The sequence below is a fragment of the Balaenoptera borealis genome, assembly GCF_965194805.1.
Source record: "Balaenoptera borealis genome assembly, chromosome: 6".
NCBI classification, from domain to species: Eukaryota; Metazoa; Chordata; class Mammalia; order Artiodactyla; family Balaenopteridae; genus Balaenoptera; species Balaenoptera borealis.
The window spans coordinates 18,436,801-18,454,328 of record NC_138863.1 but is presented as its reverse complement, the minus strand read 5'-3'; the positions used below and the strand labels follow the sequence as shown (position 1 = coordinate 18,454,328).

The 17,528-nt window shown below is 45.4% G+C and overlaps 1 protein-coding gene across 5 annotated transcripts in view; it reads right to left on the bottom strand.

Annotated features, from left to right (window-relative positions):
• Positions 1–4,814: 4,814 nt before the first annotated feature.
• Positions 4,815–17,528, bottom strand: part of NHEJ1 (non-homologous end joining factor 1) — a 75,807-nt gene continuing 63,093 nt past the window's right edge. For 2 of the 5 annotated variants that reach the window (XR_014245967.1, XR_014245968.1), the window contains exons 6-9: positions 14,139–14,371; positions 6,489–6,606; positions 5,802–5,920; positions 4,815–5,332 (exon numbers count right to left, since the gene is read on the bottom strand). Coding sequence is in view for 2 of the 5 variants with exons in the window: in XM_082396731.1 (XP_082252857.1) it covers positions 5,258–5,332; positions 5,802–5,920; positions 6,489–6,606 (312 nt within the window). In the remaining 3 variants the exon portion in view is untranslated. Of the gene's footprint in view, positions 5,333–5,503; positions 5,921–6,488; positions 6,607–13,851; positions 13,901–14,138; positions 14,372–17,528 lie in introns of those variants that run through there. The other 3 variants (XR_014245969.1, XM_082396731.1, XM_082396732.1) reach the window with 3 other exon arrangements.

Genomic DNA, 17,528 nt, shown 5'->3' with positions numbered 1-17,528 from the left:
CCTTCCCCTACTCCATCCTCCCTTCTCTTGTCACCCATTTCTGACTGGCTGTCGATCCTATCAGGGGTCCATAAAGCCAGGAGGACTCTGGCCCAGGAGAGGGGGGTAGGGGTTAGGCAAACAGGCCAGGGAGGCAGCTGGTTGAAATTTAACCACAATATTCTTGGTCTCTATTGTTTTGAGTGAGGCCCAATATTTCCACAGCAGGATTATAGGATCTGATTAACCATGTTAGACAACAATGCCGAGCTGGGATGGGCTTCCCCTTCCAGCTTCCAATATGAAAAAGTAAATACAACACCCAGATTTCAGAAGGGACTCCCAGCAGCCCCCCAAGCCCTACTCCCCAATTCTAACCCCAAAGTGAGGGGAGGGAGGAAGAGTGTGACACTGCATGCTCCTTTAACTCCTGGCCCTCGGCCGCCGGCAGGACGAGTAACCTGGCACAATATTCCCAGGTGAGTCAATGACTGTATGCTCCCCACACCCTGGAGTTTTCCAGTGCTTCTTCCGGGTTCCCCTAGGCTGGCCCAGATTCTCAGGAACCCATGAGAGTTAGGTGCTGAGAGGCTAGCGCTCACTCAAAGGGTCCAGGAGTGTGGAAAGCACAGCAAAATCTGTTGGGTTCCAGGACAGAGAAACTGAGGGCAGGTAGGATTTCACAGCTTTGAAGAGACTGAGCCTTTGCTAGAATGCTTTGGTGCTACCTCATGACTTCCCATATGCCAGGGTAGAAAAGTGAGACCCCAGAATTGAGGGGAAGCTTAAAGCCCACCATAAATCAAAGTCTCAGGAGAAAGTATTCCTTGATAGGTCTGGGATGGAAGACAGAGGACAGATGGGTTTCTAGATCCTCAAGTAGAGATGGATTCCCTAGGGTCCCTCGCCCATCACAGACAGACAAGCTACCTCACACCCTCCCCCCTCTGAATGTTTCCCCTCAGGGTGGGATCTTCTGAAGCCCTGTCCAAGAGAACATGGAAGAAAAATAGAGCATTAAGAAGCCCTCAACAAGAATACCCTGTAGCAGCTTCCAGGAGGTCACAGCAGCTAGGGAAAATCCTCTCTCCAGAGCGTGGGCTCCCTTCTCTTCCGGCATTTCTCTCTGTATCTAAGTGCCTAGCAGAATCCACTACAGCTCTGTGAGTCTGTATATTTACTCATGTTGGTAACAGGGACTAGGAACCAAGGGTCCTGAGCTCTGGGTTTAGTGGCTTCCTTGTAGAATGTCACTTACTCCTTTTGAACAGTTTCTTCTTCAGGAAAATTAGAAGACAGAAAAATACTTCTGGAAAGAGCTCAGAAAAGCATATCGTGATTGTACGAAAACCCAGTTAACATAAAGTTGCACCCTTTAGTAGTATAATACCAACACCAACACAGTGATATTTTTTGATTTAGCGTTAAAAACTGACCCTGTTCTCAAAGAGTATATGCCAATGTAAGGATGAAAACAAAAAGCCCATAGGAAATGTGCATATAAACACTGATTATATTAACAGCACAAATAGTGAGGAGGTGGGCAGAACAGATGAAGTGAGCTTACTACATCACGAGGAAGGGTAATTAAGAGGATTTTAGGTTTCCCCGATATTCTCTGGAGCAAATCCCCTTAGCTTCGTAAACAGGAGGAAATGAAGGACAGAATAATTGGAAGAAGGAAATGCCCCTGGTGACAATGTCAAGAACGAGACCAAATCTAGGACGAGGAGAAAAGGCACGGGCTTTTCCATCCCCACTCCCACCATCTCTGTACAGAGAATGACACACCGGCTCCTGTTTATCACCCCAGCAGACCAGGGAGGAGGAGGTAAGGGCTTCGGAAGATGGGAGGTTTAAGTGAACAGGAACGCAAGAAAAGGGAGTTCAAACGGACCACGGGATAAAATTAAGAAGTAGCGGGCTGAGTATTCAGGAGACTTGAGCATCTCTCCCTCCCCCAAGTGCTCACCGAAGGTGAACTGTATCAGACCCGTGGAAGGATCTTGGTCCAACAGGAACAGATTCTTTCCAAGTCCAGAGTACAGGAGCTCAGATCTCACTCTTTGCCACTTTACACCCTAGGGACTCCAGGGCTAGCTCCTCAGGATTCAGTGGGCAGAGACTAGAAGCTCCTTCCACCCTTTTCAATAATTTTACTACCCCTTGGAGACACTCCTTGATCTGGAAGATTGGCTGACTGGTGACAGAACAGAGAATGACCCTCGTGGGGTTTTCCAGGACCCAGCTCGGGCTCTGCCCTCAGGGTTGCTGAGAAAGCCCTCGGTGAGGCCTGAAGAGAGGAGGTGCTGCCCAGCTGGAGTGCTAAGGGATGAAGATTTCTCTCCCAGCAAAGAGCTGGCCTGTACTGGCTGACCGTGGGGGAGGGGTGAACCACCAGCAGGGCCAAGTAGGCCTTGCAGCCTAGGTGGCGCTATTTCTCTACTTTTTAGGTCAAGTTCCTGCAGGAACTTCCTCGAGGTCCCTAGTCCTGCTCCTGGTTTGCTGGCTTGCTGCTGTAAACCACCTTATATTATTTTTTTTTCTAAAAATACTCCAAAGCAATTGAAAGAGTCCCTTCTCCCACCAGCCAGCCCTGGCCCCAGCCCCGGCCCCGGGGAGCGGGTGGGTAGGCGGGGAGGTGGGCCACTGCTTTATTAAACACAGGGAAAACTAATATTTACGGAATAAAATTTATGGAGCAGCCACGAGAATTCGACCCTTTTATGTGCATGTGGAGTGGGGCTGGGCCAGCCTGGGGGCCTCAGGGAGGGGCCCAAGCCAGGGGGCAGGGCTGGAATACAGCCTGGCTAGGCCAATTTGTCAAGGCAGGGATTTCCCTGGAGTTGCCCTGGGATGAATGATTTTCAAACACCACCCTTTGCGTTGGGGGGCAAGAGCTTCAGAGCAAGAATGACTGAGGCAGGGCCTCGGGGAGCAATGTTTCTCTAAGGGTGTGTTTGGGCAATACCCCCATGGGGGCAGCAACCTCTGGGGATAAAGGGGGCAGTGGGCGGGGAGGTCATTAGGCATACTCTTACTTAACCTTTTTAAAAAGTTACACATTCTTTTGAGAACACGGGGAAAAAAAATTATGCTCTTAAGATTTTACTTATAATTTTAGGGGATTCACAAACCCCTGATCCCGCTCTGATTAAAAATGCCTGCTCTTGAGACTGTGCTCTTAGGGCAGAAGGATTATCTAGGGTGAAGAACCCTTATTCTCCCCCAGCTTGCTGCAGAAATCTTTCCATTTTTCATGTGGTCTCATACCTTGAAATCTGGCCATCTAAATTATGCCAAGAGAAACTAAACTACAAAGTCAGTCATCTGACGGATTGTTTTTACATAGTTCCCAATTCACTTCAATGACAGTCACTACCAGGGCACAGACTGGGTCTGAGGGTAAAGAAAGCTATCAGCAGCAACTGGGAATGAGCCCTGGTGGAGCTCTCGCAGACTCTGCCAGCAGGTAAAGGCCTGGTGGTAAGTCCTGGAGTCCGCCAAGGTGCCTCCCTTGAAGAGCTAATAGGGAGTAGAAAACACATCCTCTTTGAAAAGAGGCAGCGTCATGGGAGAAAGAAGGACATTACATCCTTCCTGGAAAATGTTTTTGGTAATGTATGTAATAATGCAGTTTAGAACTCAGCTGTCTGGGTTCAAATTCTGGCTGTTACTTATTAGCTGTGTGACCTCTGATAAATCACTTAATCCCTTCAAGACTCCATTTCCTAGTGGGTTAACAGTATCTTCCTCATATGATGCTGTGAGGATTCAATGTCAGGCACTCATTAGAGTACCTGGTATACATTAACTGGTAGCTGTTTATTATCGTTATTATTATCATTATTATTTTATGATTACTTGGATCATCCTCTTTCCCCCAAGACTTGACATGGGGACAGACACACCAGTCCCAGCCAGAGAGGACATGTGGACGAGGAGGCCTTTGACCATCGTAAGTAACTAAATCAGAAAAGGCCTCTACCTAACAGCTCCCAGTGAACATCTGAGTTCTACTTCCCTTCCTGTCTCTCCAAGGTAAAGTTTCAGATGGTCTTACCTATAGAGGAAAACCTAGCAGAGAAGGCCAAGGAACTCTGAGAATCCTGGTCTGCTAAATCTTCTTTTTTTTTTTTTTTGGCCATGCCGCGCAGCTTGTGGAATCTTAGTTACCCGACCAGGGCCACAGCAGTGAAAGCGCCGAGTCCTATCCACTGGACAGCCAGGGAAGTCTCAAATCCTGCTAGATTTGTCCAAAGAGTTCACTTTCTAACTAAGATTCTGCCTATCTCATACAGTCTTTACATTTTTTCCTGCTAGGCACTATTCATTCTATACATCAATTCTTTTGGTCAGAGAACTCCTCTGGCCAGATTTCCTGTTCCCTGTCATCCTATCTTTTCTAGTTCTTCTAGTCACTGTGTTATTTGAAGTGAAGTGAAGGATGGGAAAATAAAATTCCTTTTTCTCCCACTCCAGGAAACTAACTTGGCCCTAGGGCTCAGAGCTCTTTGTAATTTCAATCCCATATTCAGTCCCGTATTAACCTGTTGTCTATGCCTTGGAAATAGACAAAAAACACCCCATATCAAGTTGGACCAAAGAGCACAGAAACCATATGTTCTGCTATCTTGTGCCCACCATGGAGAGAGGTCTCAAGATCAAAGCGCCCGAATGGAGGCTTAGCACAGGCCACAGAAGAGAAGTATAAGAAGAACCTGAAGGATTAGACCGAGGGCCTAGACTTCATCCAGAGACAACAATGGGGTGGGACCCAGTAAAGTGAAGTGAGTTGGTTATGTGTTCCACAGATAAGCAATCTCAAAAGCAGGGGAGTGTGAGTGCTTTTTATTCCATGCTAAAGAGAGGAGAGGGTCTCTGAGGAACACCTGGGACTGGCTAGGGACTCTCAAGAAAGGTAGACAAGGCTTCCTAAGCATGCTGTGCCTTTTTGCAGACCTGCCCCATATACCTAAAGTCCATGGTAGATCCTGGGTCTAGAGAACCTTCACCAAAAGAAAGGAGGGCATGGGATTCCCAGAGACTGGCTTCCACTCGGACAGGGAAGGCCAGTGCCCGATGGATTGGAGCCAGGATTCCCTCAATTAATAGTATCCATGCCTGTCAACATGAACTTCAGTTATCTCGCCCTTACAGTGGAGTCCCTGACTGTGTAACTCTGTGTCAGAGATGCTGCTGCCACAGGACCTCCTTTCAAGGTGACACTAGGAAACTACTCTCCGAGTCCATCCTCAGCAGTTGAGACAGCGACAGGTTAACTGAAGAGCCCCCTTAGCTTCTTCCTCTTGACCTTCAACAGCTGAGGTCTCTGCATAGGGCCTGAAGTAACCTAGAAAAAAAGGAACCCAAGTTAATAGAGGTTTTGAAGAGTTCCACTTAAGTTAGGAAAAGAAATTCCTTCCCCCCATGGCTCTGGTTAAGACGGGTGGCTGACGCAGGAGTTTTGAAGTCCATGTCAGGCAGTGAATGTGATATAAGACTCTATGCAGGAGATACGCACATCACTTCTCCCCTAGGCAACAACCTCATAGACCATCACTGCAAGTGCGATAAGGCAGAAAAGGAGTCAAGGTCCATCATTCAGAAGAACTGCAGAGAGGAGACAGCAAGGGAAGATGCAAAAGACCATGACTCTCCATCCAGAAATCCACAATTTAGATGCCTGGTCACAAATATCCCCCAGTGTTGTTAAGGCAGTGTCAACTAGGTGACAATTCCAGGGACCACTCGCTTGGGAGCTATAGGTGCAGACTCTCCCAAATCTTGAAATGCTATCTAGGAAGCTGCTCATGACTTACTGTGGGCTCTTTTTCAGGCACTGGGAGGGATGGTGCTGAGGAGACCGGCTCTTCTGGCTGATTCAGAAGTTGGCTATCAGTTTCTTGTGAGGAGGCACTGCTTGAGGTCTGGGGATCTCCTGAAATCCGAAAGATCAAGGGAAGATAGTGATGACTGCCTTCTTCTTACCAGAAAGGCATTAGCATTTACCAAGCATTCTGATAAAGGCCAGGCTTTGGTACTAATATGTAAACAGACACAAATCCACTTCCAACTAACTTCTGGAAAGCGCTGTTTCTATGATGAAGATTCTCCAGGCCCACTTTAACCACGTAAGACAAGAGTTTCCCTGACCCAAAACAGCTCACTGTTCTTCTACATATTACCTGTCATGTCTCAGGTAGGGAGATTAATTTTTTTCCTGGTTCTCTCACTAATTCTCCTAAGCATGTAGACCAGTCCTAATAAAGCTTTCTGCAGTGATGGAAATGTTCTGTATCTGAGCTGTCCAACCTGGTAGCCACTGGACACATGTGGCTATTGAGCACCTGAAATGTGCAAATGAGGGGATGAATTTTTCATTTTATTTAATTTTTATTTATTTAAATTTAAATAGTCACTATTGGCTAGAGCTACCATATTGAACAGCACAAACCTAGACCCTAACTCTAACCCCAGGGAGACCAAGTACCTCTAGAGCTACTCACCAGTGCCTTGAAGCTTCTGTCCCACTTGGATCTCTTGTCTGGTGACTGCCATATACAGACTCTGTAGATTTGTGACAAAGGGTTTTCCATCACCAACACTGCATGCCTCTGGTAGTTTCTACAGGGGAGAGGAGATGCTATCATTGGTGACATGGTATTGCTAGAGAAAAGAAACTTGATATCCCACTGGCAGAACTGGCATCAACCCTAAAAGAATTTATATACAGAACTTAGATCCAATATAGGACATCCATATCTAAACCTGTTAGGACCAATATAAAGACCTCTTGGGAGGTCTTCTCCTCTGAAAGGCAACTCCAAACAAATATCTTTATTTCCTTCAATGCTTATGTCTATTACGTTTCCCCATGAATACCTCATAGGTTTGTAGGTTCTTTTGTCCAAAAGGATGACCTCTTAGAGGGCTGTTTTACGAAATCATCTTCCCTAAGTTGTCCCTGAGTTGTACAGATTACTATTTTAATTAAATTCACTCCTAAACTTCTATACTGGAGAGAGAAAAAGGATGAAATCCAGGAAAGGGGAAAGAGAGCAAAATGGGAATGACAGACTGAGAGACAAGAATAAATTATGGAGCTATGACATTCAGTCAAAGGAGATGGGAGAAACAAAGTTTTCAGAGCTTTGGAGGCTTGCCTGCCATTTTATGTTCCTTATGCAATCCCATTGTGCTTTACTATAATCCATGAACTCACAATGGGGGTGATATTTCCCCCCAAGTGGGGAGAAAATTTGCTCTTGGGGGATGAAAAAAATCTTACTCATTTAAAGTATAAAGCACAGATATACAAATAGTACATAAACAGAATTTTGGTTTATCTATGGTATTAAAATTTCCTGAGGGGGGATGATTAGGAAAAAATGTCTTAAAAGGTTCCTCAGGGAGGTGATAATGAAAAAAAATTGAGAAACACTGCTACAATCACATTATATTTATCTATTTCCTTCATTATGGAATGAACTGTGGATTTATATCCACAGCAAAACGCTTTGCCTAGTTCAGGTTTCATACACTTGGCTGAACTGAGTTTAAGTAATGGCTGAAGACTTAAGAAAGTGCAATAAAAATGAGATGAAAGAGTATGGTGTCCAGTGGACCTAAACCTGGCTGTACTTCAGAATCTTGGAAAGGGCCCAGAACCACTTCGTCTGTCCCTATGCATGCAAATCGCCATGGCTCCCAGCCAAGTTAGCAGGTTCTCCAAGGGAAGCCATGCCAGCAGCTCACATGGGAACAAGCCCAAGAATCCTGGATTGGCCCACATCTCATGTCAAGGGCACTCTCTCTGTGCTATAAGGGCATTCATTTCTGAAAACCCACTGTGGGAGAAGGATGGAAGAGAGAAAGTGGGAGAAGCAGTGAAGTAGTTGCTGAACCATGGTCAAGATTATACAGCTCTTTCCCTGAGCATGGTGGTAGCTGAAAAACTTATTGATCCCCGGGAAATGTAACATAGATTTCTACTCCAACCCTACTCACATAAAGACTGTATCAGTCTTGGACTTTCACTGGAAACCACAGACAATCAGTCAGGAGTCTTGAGTGCAGACGTTGCTTCCAGCAGTAATCTCACTAGGAGTATAACAGCCCTCTTCAGCAGCATTCCCTGAGGAATGAACTGAAACAGGCCACGGACCTCTATCTCACCTCACTCTCCTTCCTAAGTTCAGCTCTCCAACCCCCAAGCCACCTCCTCCAGCAGAAGGTCCTCTACTCTATGGCCAGAGAGCCCTGACAGCAGAGAGGCAAATGGCTGTTCTCCGTCCTCACATCTCATGTCTCTGGGATCTCCCTTCATACTGCTCAGGAAGTGTGGCCTCTCTTAGGGTCACCCACACACAGTTTGGTAGGCACTGCACTGTCTGTACAAACAGGCCAGGCAGAATCTAGGCAGTCCAGGGTCATCTCCTCCTGCCCTTTCTATGGAAATAAACAGACTCATAAAATTTCCAGGGTGACCTTTAGCCAGTTCATATACTTAGTCTCAAAATGAAGTGCCAGAAATAAAAGGCCACTGGAGCTACTGCTGTCCTGGACCTAAGTCCAAATCCAGAAGCTGTATCTTAGCCCTTCCTCCATCCTTCCCCTTCTCGGGGAGATCTGGTCCTGCAGCTGCTACCAAAGGTCATCCCACCCGATTGTCTATTCTCGGAAAAGTACTAGGAAGAGAATATTGGTACATTTCCTGCATATTTACTATGTGCTAGACACTGCTCTAAGTATTTAAAGGTATCAACCCATTCTGTCTTACTCACTGCTATTTCCCTGGCACCTAGAACAACCTGGCCCACAGGGGATGCTCAATAACTATGTATGAATGAAGGACTATGGTAGGCATTAGTATGACCCCATCTTGCTGAGGCAGTTACAGCTAGTAAGTGGTGGAACAAGATCAGAATCCAGACCATGTGGCTTCAGGGCCTTCGCATATAGCAACTACCCTATTTACTTCTCTGAAGCATAGAATTTTAGTCTAAAGGGCAATACAGGCTTCCCCAGGATTACAGCCCTTAATTCCTTGCATCACAGATCATCTGCATATATTCCCATCCAGTTCAGAAACAAGCTCCCTCAGGGGACAAGAAAAACACAAGCAGATATAAAGGAGGCAACTGGTCCTACCTGGAACTCTCAGAGGGCTGAAGGGCCATACCCTTAATCCTGTTCTAGCTGTTCCCCATCATCACTGATTCCTTGGGCATCATTCTCAGAATATGCTAGGGAAGACAGGTGGTGAGGCCTGAGCCTGGGAAGGAGAAATATTAGTTCCCTGTGCAGGACAATGGTAGGGGTGAGCTGGGGCGGGCAGCAGAGATCAAAGGGAGAAGCTGGAGTCAGGACTAAGAAAAGCAAATAGCAGTGCCCCCTGCTATAAGTACACCTGAGCCAGGAGCAAGGTGTACCAGCCACAAGCGGGTCACTGCCCAGAATGGGGAGGGGAAGAAGAGCCAGGTCAGTCTACTGTATAATATGTTCATCTGATTAACCCAGAATCAATTCTACTCAGCAGAAAGGTTACTGAGATTCTACCATGTGCCAGGTACTACAGGACTGGGGGAGGGGAAGTGGATGCACCAGTCCTTCCCTCCTCAGAACAGCACAGAGTTAGTCTAAAGATAAATAAGTCAGGGCTTCCCTGGTGGTGCAGTGGTTAAGAATCCGCCTGCCAATGCAGGGGACACTGGTTTGAGCCCTGGTCTGGGAAGATCCCACATGCCACAGAGCAACTAAGCCCATGCGCCACAACTAACTAAGCCTGTGCTCTAGAGCCCGCAAGCCGCAAGTACTGAAGCCCGTGCACCTAGAGCCCGTGCTCTGCAACAAGAGAAGCCACCACAATGAGAAGCCCGCGCACCGCAATGACGAGTAGCCCCAGCTCGCCACAACTAGAGAAAGCCTGCACGCAGTAATGAAGGCCCAATGCAGCCAAAAATAAATAAATAAATAAATAAAAATTAAAAAAAAAAAAAAGATAAATAAGTCAGAGGCCCTGTCTCAAAGAGTTTACAGTCACACATGGGACAGAGGCAGATGCAGGTATCCCCCGCTTTTTGAAAATTTGCTTGATGCCACTTTGCTTTTAGGAAAAGCCTACATTAGTACCTGTTTTTGCTAACTGGAAGAAATCCAAAAAAGATTTTCTCTTTTATGAAAAAAGGTAATTGCTCCTTCACTTTACCCCATTTCAGCTTATGAAATGGTTCATAGGAGTGCTCTACTTTCAGATAGAAGGAGGAACCTGTATGTGTGTGTGTGTGTTTTTCAGGCATTATGCTATAACAGAGTTATAAACAAAGGGTAATAAGAACCCAGAGAAGAAGGAAGGGACAAAGTCTCACTGAGAGTCCTGCAAAACACTTCAGAGGTGGTGACATTGAATTAAGCCTTTGCAAGGTTAGACTTTGAATGTGGTGGAAGTATCTGAAGCACAAAGGTGTGAAAAGACAGGACAGGTGGACAGATCTCATGGGAAATGAGACTGGAAGGCTAAATTCATATCCACGAGATGGCAAAGGACTATGTTTTCTGAATTAAGGATATGCCCATGGGAATCCCTTTTGTTTCACAAAGTGGCTTTCTCTGCTATACAACTACTTGCCAAGGCTTCCTTGGCATCAAACTATTACTGATACAACATTGAGGAGTCAGAAGTTTCCTCAAGGTTTCCCTTTCTAGGCTTTCTGCTACATTTAGAACCTCTTCAGTACTTACTGCTGGTACTGTGACCCTTTAAGAGCCACAAGAGCTACATCCCTCTCCTGTCTCCAGTAGCTCTGTTACTCTCTCACTTCCAGTCCACTAGGACTTTGGCCTCTGCTATACGGCCACATCAGAAGCGTTAGGAAAACCAAAGTTATAGAAATCATAAAGGGCATTTTATTTCCCCTTCTTGTCCCTATGGCAGCCCATGTTGGTTGCTAGGCCCCAAACTCCCCTCCTTTAACCATAATTCCCATCTTCACTGAGTCTAAAACTCACTCCCAGTGGTCTGGAAATTCTAAGACCCCCTCCTACCCCATGATCCCAACAGGATCTGTTGGAGCAATCCCAACTGCCATTTTCAACTAGAAATAAAAGGTCCGATCCTACCCTCACTCCCCACCCCCATCTCATCCCTCCTTTCCTCTGAGGCTGCTTCAGAAAAGAAACCTTTAGAATCCTGGGTAAGGAAAGGCTGGACCCCGATATACTGCTTACCCTACTCAGTATGGACCCACAGGTGAAGTATAAAGGTTTAAAAGACAGAAGAGAAGGGAGAAATGAGCAAACTGGAGCCCCCAGCACTAGCCCTGAGTAGGTCTTTGGTTCTGGCACCAGCCCCAGAAGCTGGCACAGCCCCAAGGCCCTGACACTGACCATCACAGTATCATAACCGCCAGGGCAGGGCCCCCAACACGTGATTTCCCAAGGGTAAGAATCCTCTCCTCCCTCTTGCAATGTGGTAAACTGCTGTACTGGATACAAACTTCCCTCCCTAGGGGGCCCAAGTCAGGTTAGGAAATCATGGTAATCTTCATCATTAGCTCCTCCTTGCGGTAAGAGCATACTGGAAAACCCTTCTAAGGTCTCAGATTACCAAAGGTTTACCAAAATAAATAGGGAGGAACAAGAAAACTGGTTTGGGAAGAGGACTCCAAGGAGAAAGACTCTTCAGAATAGAATTCCACCCCCCCACACCATCCATTCATTCGGCAAATATTTACTGATTACCTACAGTGTTCGCGATGATGTGGGTGCTGGGGATACAGTATATTGAACAAAAGAGATAAAAATTCCCTGCCCTCCTGAAGTTTACATTCTAGAGAGGGGAGATCAACAACAAACATAGCTAATTAAACCATACTCTCTATCAGATGGTGTTAGCACCACAGAGAAAAATAAATCAGCACAGGTTGATTATGGGATGGGGCAGGAATGTGTTGCAATTTTAAATAGAGGTCAAAGAAGGCCTCACTGAGAGATGACACTTTAAAAAGACCTAAAGGAAAGTAACAGGACGATCCACTGGCTATCTAGATCAAGTGACCAGATTCCCAGTTTGCCTGGGTCAGTCCCAGTTTGTGCTTGTTGTCGTTTATTAGTAGAGCTCCTTTTCTCTCTTATAAGTGTCCCAATTTGTATGATAAATTAGATGGTCACCCTATATCAGAGGAAGAGCATGGCAGGTATGTGGATATGTGTCTGTGTGTTTATTTGAAATCGTGAGATAATGTAGCATATGATCTTTTATTCTGTAAGATGGGAAGCCACTGGAGTTTATAAAGAGAAGAGTGAAATGATCTGATACACATTTTTAAAAGATCACTTTGAATGTAGAAAGACAAGTGGGCAGATCTGTTAGGAGGCTGCTACAATAACCAAGTGAGAGAGGATAGTAGCTTGGGCCTGGGTGGCAACAGTGGAGGTGGTGAGAAGTGATCAGATTCTGGATATATTTGAAGGTATGGCCGATAGGATTCATTGATGGATTGGATATAGAACGTGAGAGGAATCAAGGATAACTCTACTCCAGGGCATAAGGCAGATGTTACAGAGGGATGATCAGAAACCTAAAATAAAATCAGAGATAACCTGAAATGGCTCCTGGGTCGACAACACAGACTCAACCTGGGTAGTAAAACAGGGAGACTCAGTGGGAAAGGTGAACCCAATGCCCAAGAGAAGTATCAGAAAGTTAAAAAAGAGGAAGCCATAAGTGGCTCTCACTCAAAGAGGAAGAAGCAAAACTGTCTAGGAATTAGGGGGGAAAAAGTCTCAGAAAAAAAGATAAGTAGAAACAAGCTTTAAGTTCTGGCTTTAGAGTCACAAAGACTCAGATCTGTACCTAAGGTCTTCTAGTTGCTAGCTGTGACATTCTGGGCAATTTACTGTATTTAATCAACGTCCTATTTTAAGAGAAAAAAAGAGATGGAGGGTTGGGTAGATATGGGGGGTGGGGAGGGAGGACTGAGACAAACAATATCTACATCATAGAGTTCATGAGAGGATTAAACAAGCGAGTAGAGTAAGTACCCAAGAAATCTCTGTCCCCTCCCTCTGCAAGACAAAGGAGGCTCAAGAAATGCCCTAATGAGCTCTAGTACTTAGAGAAACCAGGGTCTCACCCAATTGTTAACCTTTCCCCACTGCGTGCCAAAGCATATGATCTAAAGATTCAGTGACTACTCAAAGCCCAGGTCAGGGAGGTACAGTCACAGAAACCCAGCTAGTAACCTGTGGGTAGTTCACTGTCCACTATGGCCACACGAGCCCAATCCTCAGTCTCCAGTAAGGACCAAGGTCCTGGCTTTAAACTCTGGCTTTGCCAGTTAGCAGCTATGTTACTAACTTCTTTTAGCCTCTGTCCCCTCACCAGAACAATGAGGAGACCAATACCTACTTTTATGAGACTGATAGAAGGATTATATGAGGTAATACATGTAAAGGTTGCCTGCTCCATATAAATTATGTCTCCTGACTGCCCCTCAAATGCTCTTGTTGCCTCTCAAATATCTCCTTTACTCTCCCAATGTGCAGGACCTACCCAAGAAGCCAAGGTTTCACCTTCATTCTCCTCACCCTCTTTTTTTGGGAGGTGGTGGGTATAACAGTGGAGAGTAAAGCTTCCTATTCCAGAAGCACACAAAGCACAAACAGCTTACTCCCTGAAAAACTTTAGTTAAAGTCCAACAATGATTCCACCAGGAACCCTTTCTCACTGCCGTTTCCTGCTCCCCAATGAGGCCTGGGCTCCCCAGTGAGGCCTGGGCAAGAGGCTCTGCTATGGTGTTTCCATTGTAAAGTAATATACACTCAGTAAAGGCTATTTGGAAAGTAGAAAAACGTGACCTGCAGATATATCATTCAAACAGTCAGTCATATGTTTTTGATGGGATTAATCTCACAGCTTCTTCAGAGTTTGAGAGGGAAAAAAAAAAAACGTTAATAGGACAGAGAAAAGAGACGTGGTGGTGATGTCCAGGTTTTCAAAAGACAACCGGTTCACTCTCCCTTCGCCTCCCTTGAAATTTTTCCACAGCAGCTCACTTGGATGAGGTGTTTCAGGCAAGATCTAAGCCCAAGGGGTCCCTCTGTGTTGTCCCTCACAGAATACGCCTCTGAATTCCCTCAGTTCACTGATCACAAACCTTGGTGATTTGGGAGAGACCCGGCGCTCTAAGGATACGAGGCACGCTGCCCTTGAGATCGTATGCGAAGTCGACGAGACAGCTGACCTGCTCCTGTGTTTGGTCTGGTTTGGCTTTGTTGGGTCTGTGTCACACAAGGCCCACCCTGGCCATTGTGCCCTGCCGCGGCTGACCTCACCATGCTCTCCCGTCGGCCTCCGGTTCCTGAGCACCCACCCACTCGGCACTGGGCTCTACTAGGGAAAAAGCACAAACAGATCTGAACTTAATCTTGTGTTTGAGACCTTGCAAATTAATTATAGTCTACCTCAGCCCTCCCCACTTTTAAAACTAGGTGGGAGAATGGATGCATGCATACACTCACCTATCCAAGCATGCGTACATGCAATCCAGTTAAATCATTACATCGCTTTCTTTGTGGTCTGCCCTTCAAAATGGGATAATTTTGCTGCCTCACTCTCCCTCACAGTGCTGGAAATGCAACCGAGACAAAATAGGTGCAGAGTTCCAAAGAGTTTGAGATAAAGTCCAGATTTTTCTGGTTCTACTTGAGGCCTAGGTAGCTCCCCGAAGTGCACAGTCAGAAGAGAAGGGAGATGGGAAGAAAGACTATAAAGAGAGGTCCAAACAGAAGGCTTGAATAATGTTAGTAAGATGAACATTTTGGAATGCTTTCAATGTACTAGGTACTAGGCTAAGCATTTTAATCCATTATCTCAATTAATCTCCACAGTAAGCCTACCAGGTAGGCACTAAAATCATTCTCATTTTATACAGGGGAAAACAAAGGCTCAGAGAGGTTATGAAACTTGACTAGGGCCACAGCTAGAAAGTTGCAGAATGGGGCAGCAGAAGGCCCAGGAGGCTGAACTCCAGAACATACACTTGAACCACTTCACTGTATCTCCTCATAAAATCACCCACTGAGACAGCCATTTCTCCCTCCCATCCCCCAGCTCCCACTCCCCAGAAGGAGGTTGGTCCCTGTTCTGAGACCTAGTGGTACTAGAATGTAGCTCTCTCACCTTCCTTCTGAAACCTCCAAAGAGCCCAAGAGACTGATAGAGGGAAAAGACAAAATACCCTCCAGAGAAGGAAGGCCTTACTTAAGTCCTTGACTGTCCTCCAACAGGACTAGAAAATCAGGAAAATGAATCTCTGGTATGGGGAGGCTCTAGACTCTAAATCTCCTTTTAAAATAAGTACAGCCCCTCAAAGTCATAGCAGGAAGGCCCCTCAGCTCTGCCCCAAAAGAAAAATAATGGTAAAGGGAGTGGAAGTGAAGGTGGGGGCAGGGGCGCCGCTCTCATAAGAGCCCTTTGTGGTGGCTGCCTCTGAAAGGAGGTTTTGCTAGACAAGGTGGAACTTCTCAAGGTGACAAGCAAATGGTACAGCCTGAGCGGTGACCCTCTGCTCGCTCGTAACCACCCCCTCCCCTCCGGAGGGCCAGAGCCTACACTGTCCCCGAAGCCCCACCCAGCGCCAGCACAAACCGCGGCTTTCTAACTAACAAGCAGCAAAGGGGCTGGGGGGATGCAAGTGGTTTCCTGGGGGGGAAGGAATCCTCAGAGCCCCTCAGAAAGCGCAGTAGCAACTCTCATTCCTTCTTTTTCTACTCCCACTCCTTCTCCAGGAAGAACAAGCAGCTCCTGTCAGCTCTGGCTCAGGGAGGGGGCGCCAACCAGCCCATTGGGGACAACCAGTCTGAAGGATAGTTTAGCCCCTCTCTCAAAGTCAGCCACCTCACTATCCTTTCTCCAAGTGGAAATGAAACAAGGAGGTAAAAACCAAAAAGAAAAGAGCATCAGGTTTAAGAACAAAAAGAAAATCACAACAATACAGCAGGTATCTGACTCTGAAAGCTTGTGATCCCTGCCCTGTGCCATGAACACTACAGAGGAGCACATATTTCATTTTTTCCCTGTATCAGTGGAGAAGAGAGGACAGTCAACTGGGTCTGTAGGGCACAGAGGTGATTTAGAGGACCCGGTAGTATTATCTGTAGGACCTCTACCACCAAAGGGATTCTCTTTCACTCCCCATTACACGCTTGACAGCTGGGAACACAGCCCACGGCGGCTGTGATCTCATGGGCTCCTCGCCCCCGCCTTTCCTGTCCTCTCCACCCCACAGAATCTTCCTCTATACGGCGATGCACCGCCTCCCCATAACACACACACACACACACACACACACACACACACACACTCTCTCTCATGATAAGGGCCTGATCTTTATGACCTTAGGTAGGCAAAGATTTCTTAACAGGACATAAATCATAAAGGAAAAGATTGATAAATTGGACTATATCAAAGTTAGGAACTTCTGTTCATCAAAAGATACAAATAAGAGAGCAAAAAAGCAGCTATAAAGTGGGAGAAAATATTTGCAATACATATAACCAACAAAGGACTCATTTTCAGAATATTTGAAGAACTCTGAAAAATCAATAAGAAAAAGACAAATAACCCAATAGAAAATTGACAAAAGGCTCGGTCATAGCTAAGTGATCAATAATTACATGAAAATGAACAGAACCTCATTAGTCACTGGGGGAGTTAAAAAGCCACAGTAGGATACCACTACATATTCACTATAATGGCTAAAAAGAAAAGGCAGATAATACAAGTGTTGACAAGGATGTGGTACAACCAGAACTCTCATATACTGCTTGTATGAGTATAAATTGATATAGTTGTTTTGGAAAACTGTTTGGCAGTATCTACAAAATCTAACATATGTATAACTATGAAGCATCCAACACAAATGGGTAAATAAATTGTGGAATAGTCTTACAATAAAATATTATACAGAAATGAAAATTAACAAAGTACTACTAACATGGATGAATTTCATAAAAATTTTGTTGAGTGAAAGAAGTCAGACACAAAAGAGTACATACCATATAATTCCACTTATATGAAATTCAAAACAGGCAAAATTAATCTATCATATTAAAAGTCAGGACAGTGACCCTTTGGGGGTGGTAGGTACTGAGTACTGGAAATTTTCTAGTTCTTGATCTGGGTGCTGATTACACAGCTATGCTCATTTTGTAATTCTTCAGGCTGTATGCTTATGTTAGGGGCAGTTTTCTGTATGCATCTTATACTTTGACTTTAAAAGTTTATTAATAGAAGAAAAACAATTTGGCAGTTCCTCTGAAAGTTAAACATAGAGTTATTATATGATCCATATAGTTATTATATTGCACTCCTAGGTATATACACAAGAGAATTGAAAACGTATGTTCATACAGAAACTTACACACAAATGTTCATAGCAGTTTTATTCATAATAACCCCAAAGTGGAAAATGACCCAACTGTCTATCAACTGACGAATGAATAAACAAAATGTGGTATATCCCGATAAGGGCCTATTATTCTGC